This window comes from Crocodylus siamensis, chromosome 1 (assembly GCF_052110815.1).
Source record: "Crocodylus siamensis isolate JL-2025a chromosome 1, ASM5211081v1, whole genome shotgun sequence".
In the NCBI taxonomy this organism is placed as follows: Eukaryota; Metazoa; Chordata; order Crocodylia; family Crocodylidae; genus Crocodylus; species Crocodylus siamensis.
Genome location: NC_143395.1, coordinates 39,891,910 through 39,918,964, shown reverse-complemented (window position 1 = coordinate 39,918,964; position 27,055 = coordinate 39,891,910). Strand labels below are relative to the sequence as shown.

Below are 27,055 nucleotides of genomic sequence, written 5' to 3'. Positions count from 1 at the left end.
TTTGTCCAAAACATAACAGAATAAGGACTTGACCAGTTGGAAACTTTACATACAGATGTAATGTAAATAATTATAAAAAAGCAGTAAATGAAGGGTACACATAAGCATTGCTTTTCTACTACTGGGAACATAGTTCCATTGGTAAAAATCCTGCTGGACTAAAAATAGTATGCACAGTTGACAAATCTACTGCATCCAATGAGGCAGAGTTTCTATCTGTTGAACACTTACTAAAAAACATAACTTTGGGGGGGAAGATTAGAATACAAAAATATGCCATTAAGGATATGAAACAGTCCTTTAGCAGTTCTTTGAGCTTCATATAACCCCAAATGTTAGTATTTCTTAGACTTTCCCTTGTCCAGTTTCCTAAAGGAAACTTCATAGCATTTCTATCAAGATGCATCCAATAGATCTTTTTAAGTTCAATCACATAGTTAATTTAACATTGAAACTTCTTTCTTAACTAAATTGAAAATGGGTGAAGATCAAACAAAACAAAGCAAAACAAAACAAAACAAAATAATAGATTGCTTATTTGTTTAAAAAGTCCATAGTTTTCATTGTTTATTCTGATGTATCTACAGATATTATGAAGTACATAATATCTGAAATGTTTCTTCAGGCACAACTATACTGGAGTTTCAAAATTTCCGTAAAGTTGCACTGTTTCTCTGTTTACCAGTTAATTTGGTTTGTTCCTTTTCAGATTTCAAACTGAAGTTAATTATGATACCCTAGAAGTCAGAGATGGGCCAGCAAACTCATCACCACTAATTGGAGAATACCATGGTACACAGGCACCACAGTTCCTTATTAGTACAGGCAACTACATGTATCTGCTGTTCACTACAGACAATAGTCGTTCCAGTGTTGGCTTCTTAATTCATTATGAGAGTAAGTAATATTTATCTGGTGGATTTCTGTTTAACTATTTAACTAGTTAAATAGTTAATAGTAAATCATTTAAATAGTGAAAATGACAAGTAGATTCCAAGAAATGTGTTTGCCTAACACCATGCAATGTCTTTTTCCTACCTTAATTAGGGACAGAGTCTGAAACTGTTCCTCACATTGAAAAAATATCTCCAGGGCTTGTTCCATGTTAAAGGAACAGGGGACCAGTTAAAACAACAAAGTGTGTTAAAATGTGGCTCTTGAACAGTAAAATCTTTAGGACAGAGTTCTTTTTTTTTATAGGCCTGCTAAGTAGGCACAGTTCTTAGTAGAATTTCCCTTAATCCCTAATTATGTCTTAAGGGCTAAGTACGGGCAGTCAAAAAGCCCAAGGTTGAAATGATTTAATCTTCACAGGTTAGTTGAAGCTGTTTAGATTGAAACAACAAGCAAGTGAACAGACATTCAGTTTTGATTCGGGAAATGCAGCCACATATCTGCAGTGACCCAGGCCAGAAGCTGGGAGGTGCTAGAGCAGTGATCAACAACCAGTGGATCTTGATCCACCGGTATATCTTGGAGCCTCTTGGAGTTGATCTGAGGCTGGGGTAGGGGACTTAGTGCTCACATGTATGCATGCATGTACCCCAGCCCAGCAGGTCAGTTTGTGGGGGAGGAAAGGGGCAGGGGCTAGATCGAGGCCCCCACAGTGAGGGACAGTGCCATAGAGGCAGGAGCAGGGGTAAGTTGAGTGGGGCCCTGGCTGGGTGGGGCTTACCTGCTGGGGCGGCATGCCCCCAAATATTTTTTTTGTCCCTCTGCCTCGATCTACCCTCCCTCCCCCGTCCCTCCCCTTCTGGGCAGGGGAGGGTGGCGTGGCAACAGTGCACAGTAGATCTTGGGTTGCTTTAAAATGCCAAAGTTGATCTACTTCAAAAGTGTGGAGACCTCTGTGCTAGAGCATGCCTCCTTGCTCAGCTGGAGCAGACAGCTTGGGCCAAAGCTAACCTGCCTACCCTGGGGGGCGGGGGGTGTTGTGTGGGAGTTGCAAAACATCCTGGGATGCTGGGGGACTGTAAGTTAAGCAGAATATGGAGGGGATCTGGGACAGAAGTTCAAGAAACTGATTTAACCTAAATCAGTGAAGTCTGATACTACATCCATTCAGGTTTATCTTAAACCAGTTTGGGCCATTTTTGGCCATTTTGAAAGCAGTTTATGTGCACTGAACTTTTATTGTGTTACAGATTTGAACTTGTTTCCAATTGCTGATACCAGTTTATGCGTAATTTCTGTCCCTAGCCAAGGTAACAATATAATACAAAGAACTAAACAATATCATCTCAATTCTGAAACCCGTTAGTAAGCTGTAATGATTTAGTTGTTAAGGATTAGCTATAAAACTTTATACATGCAGAAGTCTGGCCTCTCCAAGTTAGGCTAATCTTATTTGAGAGCTAACTCTAAGCAGTTGTTTAAAAAAATATTGATCTATGTATTTTTAGATATAGTAACATGAGTACAGTGCAGTTATATATTATATTTCATATGCTGTGCATGTGTACTATACCTTACTTAATTTTGGTGTATTTACACACACATGCATGCATATATATACGTGGGTATGTGTGTATAAATACATCAAAATATGTACTATGCCCTATTTAATATTTTGATTTATACACACATACCCACACATATATGTGCATATATTGTAACATTTATATTGTTAAATTGATTGAATATAACATTTATATGATCTTTATGAACATACAAATAAAATTTATATATAGATCAATGTGTTGAAACCTAAAAAGGTAAGATGCTGTCCAGCATGAACACATCATACCTGGAATAATATTACTGTTTCTACAGTTGATACTAATGTTTGCACCAAAAATAGAACAGGACTGCAGTATGAAAAATACCCACACCTGAATATTCAAAGAATGATTCATAATAATAACATTCCTGTTTCATCTTTTAATAAGCAGTTAATATTCTATGGTGCTTTTCCATAGAAGTGGGGATTCAGGAGTGTATGACTGAGAAAGGGAAGTAGGAGTTACAGCTAGTGGAAGAAGTGGAAGGAGTGCAGCCTGACAGTATTGTAACTGAGAAGGGAAAGTTGGGGTGGGAAATCTGTGCACCACATTTATGTGTGTCAGGAGAGCAGGGGGCAGCACAAAAAATAGCCTCCATCACAGTAGTGCTTGCACCACCATGACCAGCAGTTGGGACCTACCCCGTGTATTATGGTTGTCCTGCTACACCTCTGTTGTCTGAGTAGTGAAAAGTTGTATTCTAGACAATGAGCAATGAAAGAATCTACGATGACCTCTAGTCTGAAGAGCTTGGCTAGTGGGCATAAAGGAACTGAGAACAGGCTGTTGTGAAAAGCATATTTGAAGAGTTCCAGCAGTCTGGAAAGCCTTTGAACTCCAGAGGCTGACTTGCCAAAACATGTATTTCCGAACCAAGTTATCTACAGAATATTTTTTTAAGAAATCCTAGCATCAACATGAATTTGCCTTCTGGAAAGTAAAATACTCATTATTTGCTTCTCTTAGAACAGCTTCTGAAAATCAGTTAAATCTTAATGGTAGTCTGTTAATTGGGTAAAAGATGGGGAATACTCCTCCCCACTATTTTTAAAAAATATATATTTTATTTATTTATTATTTTATTGTGAGTTAGCCTTAAGGGTTAGATGATAGTGTGTTATAAAAGTAGATCAACTGATAGCTTTTCAGGGACTTAAACATGTAAGATAGTGTCTAAGTCCACTCAGCTCAGCTGGGAAAAAGTGAAATGAAGTGGGAACCTTCAATTATGAATTTCTGTATAATAGTTTTATGTAGAGCCCCAGTTTTTGTATGTATATTTTCTACTCATCTATCTTTAAGTAATTTGTAATACCGGCCAATATAGCAATGGATTTTTTGCATTATAGAGCCCATTATTTTCAAAAAATTGTCCTCTGTCATTCAATGGTAGAATCCGTGTCTGCTATACAGGAAACCTAGGTTTGATTCCCAGACACTTATACAACTACAGCCATGGAGACACCAAACATCTGGACTCAGTCTGGTCTTTGGATTCTGTCTCAGTGGCCTAAGAGGAGGATGGAAGGTCTGGGAAGCCTCCCCTGCTCCAAAAAAATCCTGCCCATGCATTTCACTGTAGCTTTTATAGGTTTTACACTTGTGGATAGGCATTGATTTCAATGTGACTTTTCTTAATTTATCTCAGTGCTTTAAGTAAAATCAGAATCAAGCCCATTATGTGTAGTTTCCTGTCCAAAGTCATAAACACGGCATATACTGAGTTAGATTGCACTCCAGTTTTTAGGTGCCTAAGTGGATCCTATTTTACTCTGTTCTTGTCAGGAAAAAAACATCAATGCAAAGGTAAAAGAGTCCTCCACAGCTTTTTTGTGATTCAAAAGCAAATGAATGAATAGATTGTTAGTGAGTTGAACCGGGTGGGATACAATTATGTTTATGCAGAACAGAATAACCCCCGGTAACAGTTTTTTCAGGGACCTGAACAGGATGGAATGGGAGACAACTTACACAAGAAGTGGAATAGAATCAAGCCTCTGAGATGCTAATCTTAGTGTGATAATCTTAGCAGCTTTCAAGCTCTGTCAGTTTTAGATTTCCATTTTCATGTTGAAAAAGTCTATGCCATAGGATATGTCCAGGGCATTGGATACACATTGAAGAAAGAGACCTCAGACTTGAGTTTCGCTCTGTAGGATGACAATCTGTAGCCAGAAATATAGTTTGTTTGCCAAAGAACTGAAGTTGGTGACTCAGCAGCCAATCAAAGGAAAGATAAAATACAGGTTTAGGGCCAGGTTCAGATCCTCCATGCCAGGCCTTTTTACACAGCTGTCCATGGTTAGGGCTAGCTGAGGTATCGATTTAAGGAATGGAACAAGGGAGGAACTATGGAGAGAAGTAGAATACATGGCAAACAGTAATGTGTTTATATATATATATAGTGGGGTAATTGTATATATGTAGCAGGCTTGCCTTTTGGAGCTTGGATTGAGTCCCAGGCTTGAAATCTGGCTGTTTTGATTGGTGGAGACCATCCCCCAATCAGGAGGCAGCCAGAGGAGTTCAGTCATGCCCCTTTCCTGAGAGGAGGGGGAGAGGAGTTCCACCCCCCCCCATGGACCTGATTGAACACTGCAACACTCAGGTCTGGAAGACTTCAGGGGTGGAGCCATGGAGCATATAAAAGGAGCTGCATGCCCACCAGGAGGGAGATAGAGAAGAGCGGGGCTTAGGAGAGCTGCTCAGCAGGGTGAAGCAGTAGCCCAGAAGTGCCCCTGAAGACTTCCATCAGTGGGGAACAGTGGACAGCTCCAGCAGCTAGGCTCTCAGTCTGCAGCACGGCACATGGCGTGAGGCAGCTCAGGTCTGCAACCTCTAGTGTGTGGCCAGAGACATGGTGCACAGGCCCGTGCATGGCATAGGACTTTTGAAGCACTTGGGCAGCTCAGGTCCTCAACTCCTGAAATTAGGGTGGGAGCTTAGTGCAGGAGGCACTGCACAGAGGGTCCGGGAGCAGACTGAGCCTGGTGCTGCACGAGGCAGCCCAGACCTCCGACCCATAGCAAAGGGTTGAGTCCAGGGAGCCAGACAGTGATCAGGCTACTGAGCCAGCCAACAGGCCAGCCAGAGGCCCCAGAAGCCCTGCATAGGAGAGCCCTGTTCCAGGGGACAGTGACCCCCCACCGAAGCCCACTGCAGGTGAAACAGCAGCCTGGCACAGAGGACATGGACCACCCTCCAGGCCTCCAGTTGCAGGGAAAAGAGGATTCCCACAGGGGAGGGGAGTCTCCCGCCTGGTTAGTTACGAGATCCTGAAAGGGCAGGTCCCACTGAGAGGTCCCACTAAAGTTACCAGCTTCTTTGTAGGGCTTGGGAAAAGCCCAAGGGCATTGGGGTATTCCCTCAGGATTGTTTATCTTTGAGGTTTATCTGTTTCAGATCAGATACTTACCGGTGACTTACCTGTATCTGGAGCACTAGTATAAGGTTTTATGTCATTTACCCAGAGGGTATTGTTTATGTTACTGGTTTAGATATCTTATAAATAAATATATACATTGTATATATGTTTATATCCATGTTCCTTTCCCTTGTGATAAGTTCATGTAAATACATCTGCATATAGTTAAGTCCCCTGACTGTCCTGGCCTGGTTCTATAGGGATGGAGAGAAACTGAGCAGTCTGCAGTTCCCACCCCACAGTACACCTGCCAGCTAACAATCCCCTTTAATTGGGAATTCTCTTCCAGCACTACTTCTCTATTATTCTCTAGCTTTATGAATGGAAAGAAGAGAGAAGGGCAGGACAGAAATTGAGAGAGTGAGATGTGTACATAAGAAAATATTAAGTAAACAGAATGCCATATATATATGTGTGTGTGTGTGTGTGTGTATATATATATAAAAAACCACCAGGGTGAGGCAGGCAGGAGTGGCAGCTCTGGGAGAAGCCGCAGAGGCTGGGGAGAATGATTGGGAATTGCGGGGATTGAACCAAGAACTGGGGAACTGAATCAGGAGCTGGGGAGAGGCCCCTGTTCATTCCCCCAGCCCCCTGATTATTCACCCCATCTCCCAGTTCAAGTTTCGATCCTCCAGCTCCCAATCATTCCCCCCAGCCCCCATGGTTTCTCCCAGGGCTGCCAGCACTGCCTACCTCACCCTGGTGGGAGCAGCTAGGGCAGCAGCCAGATGAGTTGTGGCTTGAGCCAGCATCCCTGGGAGAAGCTGCAGGGGCTGGGAGAATAACCGGGGAGCTGGGGGAATAATTGGGAGCTGAGGGATCAAACTGGGAAGTAGGGAATTGAACCAGGAACTGGGGGGAAGTCACCCAACCCCTGATAGTTTCCCCAGCTCCTGGTTTGATCCCCCAGCTCCCAACCATTCCCCTAGATCCCTGATCATCCCCCCCAGCCCTCATGCCTTCTCCCAGGGCTGCCAAAACTGCCTGCCTTACCCCAGTGGGGGGGAGGCCAGCTGGGGTAGCAACCAGACAAGCCACGGCTTCTTGCGGGACTGCTGGCTCAAGCCAGGGCTTGTCTGGCTGCTCCCCCAGCTGCTCCCCCCAGCACTGTCTGTATACTCTATGGCCAAATCTCCCTGTCTGTATGAATCTCTCTGAACTTGATCCAGAGGCTTCCGATTTGATTTGGAGAAATTAATGGGTTTCCTAGTTCGATTTGGATTTAGAGTTTCGACTGCCAAATTGGGCCAAATCTCCTCCAAATCAATCAGCTACTGAAGCTTCATACAGCCCTATATTCTTCCCACCAACCTAACAGTAATTTTGTCTCACCTACATTTTTCCAACTTGTTTATGAGAAGGTCATATGGGACCTTGTCATAAGCCTTGCTGGAATCCAGATACACTGTATCCACAACATTCCCCTCATCCAACCATGTAGTTACTTTGTCAAAAAAGATCAAGCTAGTTTGACATGACTTGTCAAACTTCCCAGGCATTGGGGTGAGGCTAACCAGTCTGTAGTTTCCTTGGTCCTGTTTTTCACCTTTTTAAAAATGGAGCACTATGTTGGCTCTTTTCCAGTTTTCTGGTACCTCACCCATCTTATTTTAGCCTCCCTCACCAGGTGCAGTCATTCTTTATCTTTGCCTTTCTGATTTTGTCTCTGCTGGAATTGCTTTAGCGGCAGCTCTTTAAAAAAAAAATGTTTTTGGCCCTCTACCCCATGCCTGTAAAGTCAGCACCCAAGGCTGGTGCCTGTTCTGAGTTTCTCTGTGTTGCAGCACAAAAAGTCTGTAAAAGCACATTTAAAAAACCAGAATTGTTAGAAATTGTTAGTTTGGAATGTTAGTAACCATAATAATAATAAAAAAGTCCTGGACAATCAATTATCATCATACATTTGAAGGATAAATTTAATTGCTACTGTGATTATAAAGGGATCTTAATCCTGCTTAAAGTGAAAAACTCAGTGTAACCCTTATCAAGGTTGTTACTAGTTCCACAATAATATTCAATTAAGCAAAAATATGTTCATTATAAACATGAATAAAAATATGACCCTTTAAAAATGTGACCCTGCACACAATTCATTAACTTCACACTTCTAATATCCATGATTTGGCCTTTTTATGTCATTTTTAATGTGTTATGGAGCATTAAAAGCAGGCTTTCTAGACCAACTACTATATGCTCAGCCAAAAAAGTTAGTAAGTGCTCACCATTTTCTCAGGCAAAGTTGCTGGTAAGTCATTCCAGATTTTTAGGAGCAACTGATTCATATTGTAAGGAACACTAACTATGGCCTTTAAAGCCTTCGCTTGTTTGTCCTTCATTGTCTCAACTGCCCATAGCAATTTACCCTCTTTCACCTTTTGCTTGGGGTAGATGCACTGATCCTAGTCTCTTTTTTGACCGAAACAAAGATGGGTATTTATGTCCACCGGTTCTTTTAAAATACACATTATTTTCCTTATGATAAATTCCATGTCCTTGGGCTACACAGTAAAGTCTTAGCATCTACTTGTGTAGTGCTATTAGGATGGAGTAAACTATTTAACTCTGCTGTAGGTTAGTACTTGTCAACACAAATACTATCCTACCTTCAAGATATTTATTCTGCAGCAACACACATGTAGACACCAATGAGGTTGGCAGGGGCATGAGGGTGCTTCAGTTCAGGAGCTGCCTGGCAGTGAGCCATGCACTGGTGCACCCTTGTGCCCCAGCCAGCTCCTCCACAGCACATTTAGCTGGGTCTGAGCAGCCCTTGTCTGGCAGGCTGAGCTCAAGCCCCCTGCCACCCAGGGCTGCTCTCACTTGGCTCAACATACTACGGATCCAGGCACACAAGCAAATGTGCTGTCTGGGAGCAATAAACTATAGCACAATAAGTGCTGGAGTTTATTGTTTCATGCGAATAGCACATTTAGATATACCCTCTGGGAATAAAACCTATGCAGATGTAGATATTGAAAACACAGATTTAGAAAAATGACCAGTTTGTTTTGCCGTACTCACATATATGAAAAAGCAGTCTCTTTAATACTGACATATCCTTAATGCTGACATATCTAATCAAAATCAAAAGCATATCCAGCCTGACAGCACCCTGTACATGTGCATATTGGAGTGCCTGCCCCATGTGAAGTGCTGCTGCATCTCCACCTCACCCCAGAGCGCCATAAGGTCATCAGTCTCCTCCATGCCAGGTGGTGGGATGTGGCATGGGTGAGATGTAATTGGGCCTCCCATGGTTGCACGGCATGGCCCTGGTAGCCATGCAGGACTGAGGTGCCAGGCAGTGGCACTGGGGTGCAAGAAAACTGCCACATGTAGCCTGTGAAGGGGGAGCAGAGGGCAACTGTTGCCCAGGCTCCCTGTTCTTGTGCCCTAGGGCTCTAAATGCTTGCAGGCTTATAAGGTCCTGAGGGCAGGAGAGGCTCCCAGCCCCAGGGCCCTGGGACTATAGTGCAGCTGGCCCCCTAGTGGTCAGGCTGACTGGAAGCAAATTCAGTCCTGGATGGTGCCTACATGTGTGTTATTTCACAGTAAATACTTATAATAAATTATCTACTTGCATTTTCAGGTAGCAAATTTACTCATGAGTAATGAAGTTTACTGAGCAGTAAGCATGTGCACATCCAGACACACACACTTATTGTACAGTAAACTGCACTATTGTGCAGTGAAGCATCTCATAGACATGACCCCTAAATAGAAGACAGATATGGAAAAGCAATACAGCTGGATGCTGATTATCAAATAAGTTCTTAAAATAAGTTGGGGACAACTTTTTTCAGAGGTAGATGGTATTCTAGTTAATTAAGAGCTGTTTACAATTCTGAAAGAGAAAGTAATTTGTGTGAAAAAAATCCTGAAAAGAAAAAAAATATGATTCTTAGGAAAGGAGAGAAAAACAGTTGCAGAAATAGTAAGTAACTTCATAAAAGCAGACTTCAACAAACATAGGGAACTGGTAAGTTAGGTCTCGGGGGAAGGAATTCGAAAGGAAAAAAGTAGTTCAGGAGATCTGGCAGTCTCTAAAAGAGACAATATTAAAAGCATAATAGCAAATTATTTTGATAATGAGGACAGGTAGGAAGTATAGTAAGATACTAATATGGCTGCAGTAGGAGCTCTTTAATGACCTGAAAATTAAAAAGGAATTGTGCAGAAAGTGGAAATAAGGGCACATGAATAAGTATAAAAGAATAGCACAAGTCTGTAGGGATAAAATTAGAAAAGCTAAGGCACAGAATTAATTACAACTGACAGGGGACAAAAAGGGCAATAAAAAGAGTTCTATAAATACACTGGAAGTAGGAGAAAGATGAAGGAAAATACAGGCCCTAATTCTGATGGGGAAGGTGAGTAGATAAGTATGATGCAGAGAAACCTGAACTATTAAATGTTCTTTGTACAGTGTCAGATCCAGGAAAAGGACCTAACAACCTCAAGTGGGAACAAGGCCAACTTTAGGTGCGTAAGTGCAAAAAAATCCTGATCCTCCCAAAAAATCAAATCCACACTCATCAACTGTTTCATTCTAGAATCATCTGAAATGAACACAATAGCTGTCTGGCTTGAAAAATCTCTCCACACTTATTCTACACATGTGCTCCTAGGTCATATTGGGGTCATATTGGGAAACAGAAACTAAGGAAGGCAGGCTGCTTACACACATGATTGGAGGTGAGGAGAGGGGAGTTTTAATTAAATGAGTTCCAAGGCAGCCACTTTAATTAAACACCTTATTGCCAGGTGTATTAAGCCACGGGACACTTTATCTAAGCATTCAACAAAGTTTAGTTAAAGCACCCTGTGGTCATTTAAAAATGTGGGGGGGGGCTTAATATATATAATGCTGCAGTGTTCTAATTAGAAGGCAGAAAAGATCAGTTAATCAAGTCTTCTCTGATGGATTCTAATTAAAATGCCAGTGATCATGTGTATAGACAGCCACAGTGTCTAAGTCCACTAAATGGGCTTGATCCAACAAGCATACTCTGAGTGTACCTAATCCACATGGACAGGACCTGGTACCTTATAAAATACTGTTGTAGCTGCTTTCTTTAAAAGGTGGCTGCTAAAAGAGGAGTGAGTGGCCATCTTTTATATAAGCGCCTTCTCAATCATGAAACGAAAGACCTGAATTCTGGGTCCTGAAGGGATTCAAACCCTCATCTACTACTTTTCAGGCTGGGCCAAGTTGCACAACTCTCCACCCTCCTTCTTTCTGCAATGATTAACTAAGAAATCCAAATTCATGGGTCCAAAAGAAGAGAGCACAAAAGGACTTTGAGGTTGTTGAAGTCTGCTTTTGTGAAGTTACCTCTTAATTTTACTGATTTAGGACACTCATTTGGAAAGCAGGAGTCTTGAATTCTGATTCTTGCTGCACAAACTGTTTATGCATTTTACATTAAACATTCATTGACTTCAAAGAGCAACAAACCTAGTATCTATAAAACTAGGTTATAACTTGAACAGGACACTCTTCTGAAATATGGTGGTTTTTGGCCTCCCAGATTGATGAGCAATATGGGTCCTCCAATTGTTGGGTGCAATAAAGTGTGGGCTACACCCCTTCCTCCCTGGGAAGAAAAAAAGATTGCTAAAGAAAATATTTAAATGAAAAAAACCTCTGCTTGTTAGTTTCAAAGAACAGGAACGGATTCTGCCCTGTGGATCCCAAGTGGACAGAAATGCCCAGGGATAGGCTGAATTACAGATAGAACCCTGTGTTTAGCATTTTCTATTGGTTTGTTCTATGGTTTGCTCCCTACTCAGAATGCAGATCTTTGTAATCATCATTCTGAGAGACCTAACCCACTGCGTCAGGTCTTGGGAGAGCTTGTTTATACTTGATCAGTGCTTTTTTATGGCTTGCATTACATCTATTTGGGATATTAATGCATACAAAATGGATGTGCTTTGCTGTCATTCCCGAGTACATTCCTTAGACAGTTTAGCTGTATGCACTGTATGGGTAGCCTATGTGCCTAACATTGGATTTCAGTTTTGGTTCTGAGGGCCAAATGCCCAAAAGCTATGTGCTGCAGGAGATAATTTATAGACACCTAAATCTTTTATTGTGTCTACCCATCAGTTTCTACAAACAAATTAATTGTGGCAAGATTCAGATCATAACAATTGATACAATTAACACTAACAAAAAGTCAGGAACACTGGACAGAATAGAAAAATAGTCAGAGAACATATAGATTATTTAAATTATGGGTGGGCAGATTATGGCCTGTGGGTCAGATTTGGCCTACTAGCTGATTCTTTTTGTCCCATGGGTTGGTGACCTCAAAGTCATGGGATCCAGCCTTCAGGGAGCCAGTGGCTCTGACTGCTGTGTTATGCTTGGCATGTGATCATGTCTTGGCTCTGTCTGCAGCTTATACCAGCTCCTGCCCCATGTCAGCATCTGCTTTGTATATTGCTGGCAAGTTCCTGATTGGGATATGGGTGACTGCCCAGGGCCGTAGCTAATCACTTGTGGACCACAGCAGCACCACCTATGGACCCAGGTGGATGTCCCAATAGGAACTTGCTGGGTGTATCCACAACTGATGCTGACACCTTCCTGGTGCTGCTTCCAGTACATGGGATAGGAGCTGGTGTAAGCTGGGAGGATGTGTTGCAGGTGCAGAACAGTTGTTGGGGGGGGGGGAGTGGGCAGGTGGGCAGGAGGGAATGACTGACAAAGACAGAGACACAGAGAGAGACACTGTTTATCCATGATAAACAGTGGTGTCTAGTGCTTGGCTCCAAGAAAAATCAGGACCTGGTGATGGGCATGCTCATCTTTGCTGGAGCCCTTCTGGTTGTGGCCACCTGGAGCCCAAACCAAAGTTTCCCTGAAGCTCCTCCCTGCTACTGTCACTGTTGTTGCTGCCCCATGGACTCTCTCTGTCTCTGTCTCCCCCTCCCCCTGCAATAATCCTGCACCTACACCATACCCATATAGGGATGTCGACATATCCCAGGTCCCAGCATCAGCTGTAGATGCAGCTGTGGATCAGGGTGCCTGCCTGAGCCCTTCTTCAGGATAGAAAGGTGGTTCAGAGGTGGCAGGGGCCATGGATGAACTGCCCCTGCTGAAGCTGTTGGCCATACCCATACCACTTCCCCACCTGCCTGTGGCCCCATCCCACATAGGGAGGTTTGAGGGAGCTGAGCAGGAGTGGGAATCAGAGGAAGGCTGAGTGGGGATGGAAATCAGAGGCAGGAGCAGAGCTGGGAGGTGGGGGGGCGTGTTTTAATTTTAATCATAGTTTTTGGGGGTTTTATGAAAGAATTTACAATTTTTTAACAGAGAATTTGAAATTTTATATCAGAGAGAACAAGGATTCCTGCTCATAAGGAAAAAGCTGAAGAAGTATGGTTTAGATGCACAACTGTTTTGAAATAACTACTCAGTGAAGAGTAATTAATAGTTTGACATCACACTAAATGGCTATAAAAATGTTATATCAAACACAGCCCCTGAGTTATAGAGTTCAGTAATTATCAGTAATGGCTTGGGAAGTGGAGAAATGGGTACATGCAAAAGGATGAAGATTTCACAATCTGAGAGGTGTGGTAACCACTTATTCTAAAGGAGAAGATGGGTACTTAAAATGATCTTGATAAACTGGAGAAATGGTGTGAAATCAACAAGATGAAATTGAATAAAGACAAGTGCAAAGTACTGCACTGAGATATTAGAATTAAAGATACAAATACAATGTAGGGAATTGGCTAGAAAGTAGTGCTGAAGAAAAGAATGATATTGCAGAAGAGGAACGTATTCTGAAGGGGGCGGGAGGGTCTTAGTGGATCACAAATTAAACATGAGTAACCAGAATGCAGCTGTTGCTAATCAGGCTGAACTCATTACAAATGTATTAAGAGCCACACTGTATATAATGTGGCAGATAGTTATCCTTTTCCATTTGGCACTGGTATAGCCTCTTCTAGAATCTTGCATCCATTTCTGAGGTCTATACTCAATGACAATAAGAAGTCCTTCTTTAAATACATAGGGGATAAAAAGAAGGTCCCGGGTAATGTGGGGCCCCTGCAGGACATGTTGGGAAATTTGGTCATCACACCAGACAACAAAGCTAACATGTTTAACGATTTCTTTGCCTCCGTCTTCCTAAGTAGGGACCAGAACAGTCACCTCCCTACTGGGCCCCCAACAGGCCCCAGGGGAGACGCACTTGGGCCAAGGGTTAGTGAGGAACTAGTAGGGAACTTCTGGAGGGACTCAACGTATTCAAGTCAGCTGGTCTGGATGATCTCCACCCTAGAGTTCTAAAGGAACAAGCCGAGGTCATTGCAGGACCCCTGGCACGACTTTACGAGCACTCGTGGTGCTCTGGTGTGGTGCCGGAGGACTGGAAGAGGGCCAACGTGGTTCCCATCTTCAAAAAGGGGAAGAAGGAGGACCCGGGAAAGTATAGGCCAGTTAGTCTTACCTCAATCCTAGGCAAGCTGTTTGAGAAAATTATTCTGGCAGGCATCCACGAGAGGCCAGCTGGGGACTGCATGCTTAGGGGAAACCAACACGGATTCATCAGTGGCAGATCCTGTCAGGCCAACCTCGTGGCCTTTTACGATCAGAACACCAAATCATTAGAAGCAGGGGTAGCAGTGGACATAGTCTTCCTGGACTTCCGGAAGGCTTTCGACACTGTCTCTTACCCCATTCTCATCAAGAAACTGGGGGACTGAGGTGTTGACACCCACACAGTCAAATGGGTCGCCAACTGGCTGGAGGGCCACACCCAGAGGGTGGTAGTGGATGGGTCCTACTCAACCTGGAAGGACATGGGCAGTGGGGTTCCGCAGGGCTCGGGCCTCGGGCCCGCACTGTTCAACATCTTCATTAGTGACTTGGATGAGGGGGTAAAAAGCACCCTGTTCAAATTTGCTGATGACACTAAGATGTTGGGGGAAGTGGGCATGCTAGAAGGAAGCAACAGACTACAATCGGACCTAGACAGGTTACAAGGGTGGGCGGATGAGAATAGGATGGGATTCAACATAGACAAATGCAAAGTGATGCCCCTGGGGAGGAACAACTGGCACCATACCTACAGGTTTGGGAACTCCCCTCTTGTCAGCACAGAGGTGGAAAAGGATCTTGGAGTCATCATTGACTCCAAGATGAACATGGGCCGGCAGTGTGGGGAGGCAGTTAGGAAGGCAAACCGTACCTTGTCATGAATCCACAGATTCATCTCGAGCAGGTCCAAAGAGGTGATTCTCCCCCTCTATGCTGCACTGGTCAGGCCGCAGTTGGAGTACTGCGTCCAGTTCTGGGAGCCACACTTCAGGAGGGATGTGGACAACATGGAGAGGGTCCAGAGGAGGGCCTCTCGCATGATCAGGAGACAGCAGGGCAGGCCCTACGAGGAGAGGCTACAGGACCCGAACCTGTTCAGCCTCCACAAGAGAAGGCTGAGGGGGGATCTAGTGGCCTGTTATAAACTAGTCAGGGGGGATCAGCAGGCATTGGGGGAGTCCCTGTTCCCCCAAGCACTGCCAGGAGTGACCAGGAATAACGGTCACAAGCTGGCAGAGGGTAGATTTAGGCTGGATATCAGAAGGCGCTACTTCATGGTCAGGGTGGCTAGGATCTGGAACGAACTTCCAAGAGAAGTGGTTTTTAGGAGGAGGCTAGATGAACACCTTGCTGGGGTTGTTTGACCCCAGTACTCTTTCCTGCCATGGCAGGGGGTTGGACTAGATGATCTACTCAGGTCCTTTCTGACCCTAGAAATTATGAAACTATATCCACAAACTGAACAGAGTCCAGAGATGTTGCATTGGGTTTTTTTGTTTATCAAGAAAAGTAGATGACTAGGAGGAGGCAGAACTGTCTTCCAACATTTAAACATTTTTATAAAAAGGACAGCAATTGTTTTGTCATGTCTACTGAGACTAACATAAGAAGAAATTGGCTTATGTTGCAACAAGAGAGGTTTAGGTTAGGTGATAGGAAACACTTTTGAAGTTTAAGAAAATTTAAATACTTCATTAAAGAAGACTGAAATTACCTTAATTGGAGATTTCTTAAGTAATTAGAAAACCATATGCCATGAATTATTCACATATACTTCATTCCACCTTAAAGTAAGAGGATGGACTACATGCTTTCTTGAGTCCTTTCTAATCCTACATTTTATATGAGGTTCAGCTGATAAAAAAATAAGTTTATGTTACCTTAGTAAATTCCACATATATATGGGAGGTAAACTAAGATCACATAATCAGACATTTGTAATTTTCCAATTTGGGAACTATGGTTCAGGTGAACTTCAGGCCACAGTGCAGGCAAATTGAGCCCCTGTTGCTCTAAATGTCTTGTTTTTGCTGCTGAGAAACAAGGAGGAGGCACCATGCTTCTGCTGTTGCTTTTCATAATAATAAAATTATAAAGCATATATATCAAAATTATCTATAATAGTACAGATAGATGTAGATAGAACATCTTTTTTTTTCTTGCTCCCTTACCCCTGCTCCCCCCTTTATATATGCTCTGAATCAGAAAAAAATTACTTGTGGCTAAACACTACATGTAGCATATCAGAGCTGTTCATTTAAATGGTCTAAATATAAATGCCTATTTAAAATATTACTATATTAATATATTAAACATCACATCTACAGTATACCTCTATATAATATATAAATTTACAACTATATAATACGTGTAAATGTCATCGCTAATTAGACTGAAGTGCCTTTGCATACTGCATACATTTTCTAGTAATAAATTCTTGTTTCCTCTTTAGAACCCAAATCATTAAAACAGTTGCTGAACATCATTTATAGCTCCAAGACTTTGAAAATATTTACTTGAATCAGTAATGAAGAATTAAATACATCCAACAGAATATGACCATTGAAAGTATGGGTTTTTTGTTTTGTTTCCCCTCCCCACCAAATGTCAGTATTGGCACAACGTTTTCAAAGTGAAGCTTTGGCTTGGCATCATTTTAAAAATCATTAAACATGGTTTGCAGTTATACTAAGCTTTAACTAAAAACCCATATGGTTTGAGGGAGATATTGATACTTTAACAGAAATTAGCATTTTGGGGAGAAATGAAAACTAACTTACAAATGTTGATGGCTGAAAAGTTAACAAATTTCTTGACTTTGGGCATGCTAATAAAGGATGATACTGCATAGTACTTGTATTAGCAAGTACTAAATAAATGTGCAGTAACCAGAGTTACTCCACAGTAGTTCCAGTGAATGTCTTTTAGCTGATGCTACTGCACAGTAGCCTAATAATACTGTGCAGTAGCATTGCCCATGCTGTGATGTGCACTACTGCATAGTATTTTTCAACTACTTTTCAGTCAAAGTCTCCTGTAGAGGCATCCTTTGGAGGAAAAAAAAATAATTTCAGAAACATTTATGACTATAAAGTTTCTCCTACTCATAGTTTAAATTGTGTTTAAAAACACTTTATGCAGAGCTTTGCATTTCTTTTTCTTTACTGCTCCCAAAGATGTTCAGCTTTATCCATTCGTGTTCTGGTCTTTGTTTATTTTTTCAGATTTGACTTGAAGGTGCCTTTTTGGTTAGAAAGAAGAATATTTGTACTAAAAAAGTGTTGCATCCAGCCTGAAACACAATAATTATATTTGCTTGTCTCACAACTTAGTACTTACAATGAGATAAAGTCACAGGGAACTGCATGTCTCTTACTGGTTTGCTTTCTGATCATCTGATAACATCATCAATCACTGATGACATTGGAGCATTGTAGTTTTCTTAAGGATTAGGGAAGCTGAATTTTTCTGGATGGGTCATTTCCTTGATAGGAGAGAAATGAGTTAACTTATTTGTTTTTCTGTAGTAACAATATTCCTAAATACAGTTATTAGCAATATACAGTTCTGACAAGAAACAGGGATGAAAGCAAGTTGAATGAGGAGCTAGGAACCAATATTTATTATATTGAGATAAAATTAATCTATCCTTTGTTGCCTATCTTTGTTTGGCCAACACAATGTTTCAAGGAAGAGTGAATGGAAAGGATGGAAAAACTGACCAAGGAAAACCTAGATAGTTACTGTACATTTATTAAAGCAAAGACTTTTACTTGGTCAGACAAATTTAAATCAACTGTTGTTGTAGCTTCTCCATGACCTTGCATAATATGGGAGACCAACACACTGCCTGATCCTTGGCTGCCAATAGGATGTTATAGGAAAGTTAATTCAAGTTAACTATCTTGTCATAAACCACTTGAATTTTCCTTCTCAAAAGTGCACTAGTAATTTTGTAACAAAAGAAAACCTACTTAAATTCAGTTATCAACAGCATTGCTCAGTTGCCTGCTTCTGAATGAGCTATCCATTTTTAAAGAACTTTCGTTGCCCCCACCAACTTGTAAATAATAACAAAAAATCATTTAATACTAAACTACATAACTCCTAACCTGATTTTATTGACTGTCTTTCTCTCCAACATTCACTCACATGACAATACAGTGAGCATGATTGCTACTGTAACTGCAACAGAAAAGTATTTGCTCATACTAGATTGCACATAGAGTTTAATCATTCGGTAACATATGGATTATGAACTACCACAGGAGCATGCACAATGTCAGAACACATGCCCTTTTTCTCAGATGGAAAAAGGCCAGTAACGGAGAAGGAGACTAAGTTGAAAAATAACTGTGTGTACTGAGATGATGTACAAATTTTCTGTGCAAGTTTCATATTTTTTTCGATCATGTTTTGCTTTCTTTGCCTGTTTGGGTTGCCACCTGTCCCACTGCATCTGGGTGTCACCACCCTTCCCATCACATTGCCACCCCTCTCTCTGTATCACCGACCCTCCTGCATGCCCCATGGGCCCCGAGGAACAGGGAGGGGGGACCCACACAGGCTGCTTTGCCCCAGTTCATGGGGGCTTGGCAGCGCAGGCTGCTTTCCCCTGGGCTGTGGGGGCTCCACGAAATCAGAAGTGCCATGGTGGGCACTTCTGGTTTCACTTTTCCCTTACAAGCCCTTATAAGCCAGCATGCTGGTTAACAGAGCATGTCAGCTTGTAAGGTGCTGGATAACTCAGCTTTTACTGTACTTACAAGTTTTTGGAAAGTCATGGTTTACATATGCTGACTATAGACTTATTAGAATTTAACTGCTCTAATCATTGCAAATTTTGTATGTATTAGATTTACTTGAGCCTATCATAGCTCCTATATGTGTATAATTTCATGCACAACCTGACCAAGTGATTATATAATATTTCTGCAACATAATGCTACAGAAAAGAACCTGGATATTCCTTGAAATGATTTTCCCAATGTGGGGTGGGAACTCCCATTGAAATGAGTGCAAAGGGGCCATCTGACTTTTTCCTCTCAGTGACTTGCCCAGTCACTAAAACCCTGGGCAGCATGGAGGACAAAATCATATCATAAAAAATAAGTAAGGGCAAATAGGTAGACTGAAGAACAGGAAGGGAAAGAAAAGGAAGACAAGGAATGTGGTGAGATTGGGACTGAAGACTAAAAGAAAACTACTGGTACTGAGACTTGCTGGACAAGAAGTTTGTAACAATCTAGACAAGGAGATTGGGACAAAACCTGTGAGTGAAATAGTTGTAAAAGTGAAAATCAGTTGGGTGAAAAGGCACTGAGAACAGTTGAGAGGGAAGGGAAATCTGGAACTTACTAGGTTGGGAAATTAGCATACAAGGTATGGGAAGAGAGGAGATATAGGAGGTGCAATCAATTTGAAGTGTACAATTAATTTGAAGTGCTCCTGGGTGCACCATTTAAATGTGCCCATGGGACAGGAGAGTTGAGCTGAGTGGAAGCAGCCCCAGCTGGCTGGGGCCTTAAAGGGTCAGCCTGACAGCCCAGCACTACTCCAACCCATTAACATCCTGTGGATGGACTGGTTGAGGAACAAGTGTGCTCTAGTGTGGAGCTACCCATCAGGCAGCTGAAGCCTCCCACACTGAAGCACCTTCATGCCCTAGCCAGCTAGGTCAGGGTCTAAATGTGCATTGTTGTAGAGTAAAAACCTCCACAACAGGATAGTATTTGTATTTACAAGTACTACCATTCTGCAGAGCTTATAAGTTTATTAGCTGCTAATTAGTCTCCCCACAAGGGAGCTAGGTTTTCTGATCAGTGTGGAAAACTGTGGATTTTCCCCATTAAAGGAGAAAAACACAGGAAATGGTGAGTTTCCTTTTGCATGCTGGCAGAGTTCCAGGCTACAAGGTGCTGCTTGTGGCTGTGGGGAGTAGGGGGAGACCAATCACACATGCACATGGCAGCCAGGCAGCAGTGGAAAGCAGCTCTTGCAGCTCCCTGCAGGTAAGTCTATGGGGGTGGGGTGGGCACTGGCCACATATTAGGTGGGGGGAGGGGGTACAGGCCATGCAATGGGAGGGAGGGGGAACAGGCCATGTATTGTGAGGGTAGGCAGAGGCACAGGTGATGGGACAGTGGGGCACATGCACCCCAATATTTCTGTGCTCACTGCAAGGCTTAGGGTGGCAGCATGGCTGGACCAGCTCCAAAGAAGCCATCTCTATGGTCCAAGATGTGGGACCTGGTGTGGGAGGAAGCACTGTGCCACCATGGCCACCAAGATGAGGCACTGTGGTTTGGAGTTGTGCCTTCATGGCTGCCAGGTGCATAGAGGATGCCTCACCTTGGAAGCCATGCCAGTGCAGCACTCCATCCCAAACAGTTACAAGTTCTGAGCTGTGGAGGTGGCTCCTGCCTGGAGCTAGTTCAGCTCCACTGCAGCCCCATGCCACATGCTTCACTGTGGGCACAGAAATCGCAGAGGGCATGTATTATTATGCTCAGTATCCCTCTGCACTAACTCTTTTTCAAGTCATGGTGAGCCACTACATTGACTACACTTTGGCTTCCTCTTCACAGCTGAACTTTGCCTTTCTTTCCCATTTCCAATTATTCCCATTTCTTCAACAGTTTTAAATGTGTTGCAAACATAACCAAATGGGACTTCTCCAGCATAGTTTGTTTCCATTGCTGAGTATATGCTTTTGGTATCAGTTTAATTATAGACAATGTATTTAATGATGTTTCTTTGTATGCAAATGTAAGACAAGTAGCTTTTGTCCCCATTCTGGCTGGGGAAAATATCTCACCTTATGCTTGAGTAAATATGATGTACACACAGACGCACAGACTTTGGTTAATCTATAGGATACAAATCTACCCTGCCTTCTACTTTACTTCAGACTAACATGGCTAGCTTTGACTTTCTGCTGCCATTGATACTGCCCAGCCACTGCCAATGCCCATGGGCACAAAAGCAGCATGTAATGCCTGTGAATTAACTTATTTACGTATCTACAGTTTAATTAAGAACTTTTAAAAGCCTACAGAAATGGGTGTCCTCACTTTTTCATCCTATTTTTATGCATAGGACTTTATCTGTAGGACTGTAAGGCTATTATAGAACAAACCTGAAACTAAATTTACTGGATCCATAAAGTACAAGTTCTAACATGGTGCTTCTTTATATAATTAAAAAAAAGAAAGGAAAAAAAAATCATTGCTGTGACCAAAATGAGAAAGCATTCACAAGTGAGCTGAGTCATCTCAAAGCAGCATATGAAATGTAATAAATTAATGTGATTACATAATAACAAAAGGAGACGTAACAGAGTAGTATGTTGACTCTTAATAAGATCCTCTGGCTGTAACATTTGTTTTTTATATTTTTTCTATCTTTGTCAGTGTTTTAAAAATATCTTTTAAAGCTTTGATCTATATATTAAAATTCAGAATTAACATACTGCGGCTGTGGTTTAAGTCAATGACAGCACCCAGAAGATGGTATTGAGTTGTACTATTGGCTTAGCCTCAAGTATTTTTTTATTATGATATATTTTCATCCTTTTCTGCCTCTCTCTTTCTGTTTGTGTTGCTCTTGTTCTCCTTTAAGCAGTAACTTTACATTGCTTTTCAGGTGTTACACTAGAATCAGATTCCTGCCTTGACCCAGGGATTCCTATGAATGGCCATCGCCACGGTAACAGCTTTAGCATCCGATCTACAGTAACTTTTAGCTGTGATCCAGGATATACACTGAGTGATGAGGAGCCACTCATATGTGAAAAAAACCATCAGTGGAATCATGCATTACCTAGCTGTGATGGTAGGTTCCAATTATAATAACCAGATTTTTTTTAAAAAGTAAGATGGAGTGAAATTACACCTTACACCATAACCTGTAAAATGTTAGACATTGTTAAGTTAGAATGTTCTGTGAGCAGTTGCATGTTAAACATTAACACTGCTTCATGTCTGCACAGCACTGAGTTGCTGCTAAAGAGCTGGCGAGCAGGTACATGGCTAGGAGCCAGGGCACCCAAGCTCTATCCCTGCTCTGAGGTTGGAGTTAGGCCTGGGAGTGGTGCATTGTGGGACACTTGGGTTCACTCCCTGCTTGGGATGGGGAGTCTGGGAATGATGCATGCTGGGATTCTGAAAGACTGCAAATTGTTCATTTTATCTGTGGAGTGGACTGAAGATACCTTAATGTGAGCTATGTATCACAGCCCAGTGTTAACCCTTACCTGTATTGGCATAACCCTGAGATGCTCAGAGGGTACTTCACTTGAGTTAACAAGCTTGAATATGCAGATGCTCACATTTTAAATATCCTTAGTGTAACATGTAACTTCAACCCTGTTTTTTTCTGTTTTAGTGCGTTAGTCATGTCCTTAGCCATGTTCTCTTCCTTTCCATCATACCAGAGTTCAAAGCTTTTAAATACTTCTATTTTAATACTATCAATACTCTGCATTTCTATCTTTCCTTGCAACCCACAACTGAATGTGTGTTATGAATTACTTACACCACTTTAAGTATTATCTTCATTCAATATATGAATAAACTCTGAAATGTGTAGATGAGGTGCTGTACCATAAGATCTAGGAATAAAAGGCAAAGATTAAATCTTCTTTAATCATAATAATGATGAAACTGTCTCAGCTCTGATTATCCTCTCAGCACAGATGTACTATTTCTGAAAGAAGTAAGGAAAAGGAAGAAAAAATCATAGGAAAAAGAAGGAAGAAAGGAGTTGACAGAGAAAGGGAGGGTGAATGGGCCTGAACTGGGAAGAATGTAAAAAGGGCAGGGGAAATGCAGGGTTGGGAGGAGGTCACACAGAACACCAGGCACTGGAAGACAATGGTAACTTTGGGGACATCCTGAGGTATGGATGTTATAATATTTGTATATTATACAAATATAAATGTGTATGCCAAACACACATTTCCTTTCTAGATTGGGAACATGTTCTAAGAAGGAAACTATTTATTGCTGGTTCAGGTTTCATTTTCTTCATGAATTAATACAGTACAAGCATAGGAAGTTATACTTTAGTTTCTGTTTTAACCCTTCTGAAATATTCTAAACAACACATTTACAGAGGGTTTCATCTTATGCCATAATATATACATTATTAGCATTGGCCAAACTTGCAATGGCTAAGTAAAAGCAAACGTTAAGACGAAATTAAGGTATCTTAATCCAAATGGTCCTTCTTGGAAAGACAGAAACATAATGCTTGCTGATACTATCAATTATAGTACTTTCTTTCAGTTACCTATCTTATTTATCAATCAGCTTTGACTGATTTTGCTGAAAAGAAGAGAGTGTGAGACAATGCTTACATAATTCAAGTTACGATAAATATGTAATAGGTGTTTTCTCCCTTTTCTTAAACATTTGACTGGTATTCAGGGCTTTGCTAAGCTTTTTCCATTAGGAGAAATGATTTATTATGAACTATATATTTCTTTGGAGCAACTCTGTTTATCCTAAAAGTATATACAGAGAGATCTATTTCCAGGCACATAACAGGAGCCACTTCTCTTGCTTATAAAACAGACTCGCCTTATAAATCAGGCTTACCTTTACAGCTAGTTAAGTTATGTTCCTAAAAGGCTGGGCATACTTTCCACATCTTCTCTGGCTTCCCCACATGCTGTTTCTCATGTGTCAGGACACACACAGTTGCAACCAATCAACTAAGTCTTGGGAGGTAGTTTCTCTTTCTTTAATTTTCACTGTTCAAGGGGGTATTTCATTATTTGTTTAATTGATCCTGAATGCAAAGTGCCTATTACTCATGTTGACAATAATCAGGACTCTGACAATTACACTTTTAATCATAACAGTTGATTACAAAATACATAAAAAAAGGTTTGTTATATGCTGAATATGATGAGGAACTACCTGACATCATTTCTTCCTTGTCTATTCAAGATTGTACAACAATTTTGCACAGTAAAACATGTTGTGTGAGTTACACTAACTTAAAAGCATCTGTTTTCACATATACATATAACATAAGTAAATAAAAGTTTTTTTCCATTAGAAAATCTGTACTCTAATATCTTTCTTTGAAATGCTAAGTGTTGAGAGTATTCACAAAATATGAACAAAGTTTAATGCTATGCAGTAGAAACACATTTCAGAATGAATGACTAATTAAAAGGTAGCATAAAACACTATATGGTGCAAACAGCTGTTTGAAAACTGGAAAATGTGCTAAAAGAAGAGGCCAGTGAATATTAGAATAACATTTTCTATGAGCATTCACATAAGTTTAAAAAACAATATTTGCTTTGCTTTTTTCTATACGTTGTTCATGTTCATTTTCATAAAATGTTCTGATAAACAACTGTTGAAATAAGATGCACGTATGTCCCAAATATTTCCACTTGCTTTTCAGGTTGCAGTAATTCAGGTTAAGAATTTAAACAGTGCCAATCTATACTTCCAATTTAAAGCCAATATATGCAACTGAAATTTTTAATGTAGAAAACTGAGTCTTCTCAACATTACAGCTACTCATGAATTATCTATAAACTAGCCATTATTTGCATAATTCTGAATAACATTATTTTAAAACTGTCAATAGTGTGTGCATGAAAAGGGAAGGGGAAAAAATGAAGCATTTTTAAATAACATTTATCTACTAAAGTGTAGGTAAGATGGTTTAAACATGGTTCCTGATTAATGATTTTTGAACAAAGTTTCTTGCCTGACTGTTTCTTGCCTGACTGCCAAGCTATTCAGGAAAGACAGGCAAGGGAGAAGAGGAGAAGGAGTTGTGCTATATGTAAAAGAACTATATGATTACTCAGAGCTCTAAAATGAAACTGGAGAAAGGCCTGTTGAAAGTCTCTGGATTAAGGTTACAGGGGAGAAGAACAAGGGTGATGTTGTGGTGGGTGTGTGCTATAGACCACCAGACCAGGAGGATGAGATAGATGAGGCTTTCTTCAGAAAACCAGTGGAAGTTTCCAGATCACAGGCCCTGATTCTCATGGGGAACTTCAATTACCCTGACATCTGCTGGGCATGCAATCCAGGAAGATTTTGGAGAGTATCAGGGACAACTTTCTGGTGCAAGTATAGGCCATGCACTTCTTTACCTATTGCAACTTTGGCAGTAGTGCTCACAAGATGATTGAGTTCAGGACCCTGAGGAAAGGAAGAAAGAGCAGCATAGCATGGACCCTGGACTTCAGAGAAGCAGACCTTGACTCCCTGAGGAAACTCATGGGCAGAATCCCCTGGAGGCCAGTCTGAGTGGGAAAGGAGTCCAGGAAAGCTGGTTGTATTTTAAAGAAATCTTACTGAGGACTCAGGAACAAACCAGCCCTAAGTACAGGAAGAATAGAAAATGTGGCATGTGACCAACATGGGTTAGCAGAGAATTCTTCAGTGAGCTTAAAGACAAAAAGGAATCTTACAAAAAATGGAAGCTTGAACAAACAACTTGGGAGGAGTATAAGAATATTGCTCAGACATGCAGGAATGAAGGCAGGAAGGCCAAAGCAATTGGAGTTGCAGGTAGTAAGGGGCATAATGAGTAACAAGAATGGTTTCTACAAGTATGTTAGCAAGCCGAGGAAGGTCAGAGAAAGCATGGGTCACTTACTGAATGGGGTGGCAATCTGGTGACAGATGAGGAGTAAAAGGCTGAAGTGCTCAATGCCACCTTTACCTTGGTCTTCACAGGCAAGGTCATCTCCCAGACTACTGCACCAGGCAGCCTATTTTGGGGAGGAGGTTAGCAGTCCTCAGTGGTGAAAGACTATTTAGAAAAGCTGGATGTGTACAAATCCACAGGGTCTGTATGTAATGCATCTAGGGTGCTAAGAGAGTTGGCTGATTTGATTGTAGAGCTGTTGGCTCTTATTTTTGAAAACTCATGGCAATTTGGGGAGGTCCTGGACAATTGGAAAGGGAAAATATAGTCCCCATCTTTAAGAAAGGAAAGAAGGAGGATCCAGGGAGCTACAAACTAGTCAGCCTCACCTCATTCCCTGGAAAAATCATGGAGCAGGTCCTCAAATAAAGGACTTGGAGAAGAAGAAGATGATTACAATCAGCATGGATTCATCAAGGGCAAGTCATGCCTGACCAACCCAACTACCTTCTATGGGGATCATGGTTTTCTCTGATTAAAAAAAAAATCCCCAATGTTCATATTTAAATAAATGTAGCCCAAAATCTACATTTCCCCATATATAGCAGTGTTTCATTTTAATAGAGGAAAAATGTGGAATTTTGGTTACTTTTTTTATCTGAAAATTAGGCATTTTTTTTTATTTGGAGGAAGTCAGGATCTGTAATGATGAGATAACTGGCTCTGTGGATTTGGGGAAAGCAGTAGACATAATATACCTTGCCTTTAGCAAGGCTTTTGATGGGGTCTCCCAAAGCATTCTTGCAAGCAAGCTAAGGAAGTATGGGTTGGATGAATGGACTGCAAAGTGGATAGAAAGTTGATTGGATTGTCAAGCTCAGCAGATAGTAACCTATGGCTCAATGGGTAGTAACCTATGTCTAGCTGGCAGCTTGTGTCACGTGGACTACCTCAGGAGTCAGTCCTAGGGCCGATTTTGTTCAATATCATCATTAACAATCTGAAAGATAGGATGGATTACACCCTCTGGGAGTTCTCAGGTGACACCAAGCTGAAAGGTATAGTAGATACACTGGAGAGTAGGGCTAGGATTCAGAGTGACCTAAATAAAATGGAGGATTGGGCCAAAAAGAAATCTCATGAGGTTCAACAAGG

General features: G+C 41.5%; 1 protein-coding gene across 1 annotated transcript in view; it reads left to right on the top strand.

The window, feature by feature from the left end:
* The window catches only part of CSMD1 (CUB and Sushi multiple domains 1), a 2,270,760-nt gene that overhangs the window by 1,718,332 nt on the left and 525,373 nt on the right, over positions 1–27,055 (top strand). The window contains exons 17-18 of the mRNA XM_090033387.1: positions 710–897; positions 21,917–22,105. Coding sequence (XP_089889513.1) covers positions 710–897; positions 21,917–22,105 — 377 coding nt within the window. The remainder of the gene's footprint in view (positions 1–709; positions 898–21,916; positions 22,106–27,055) is intronic.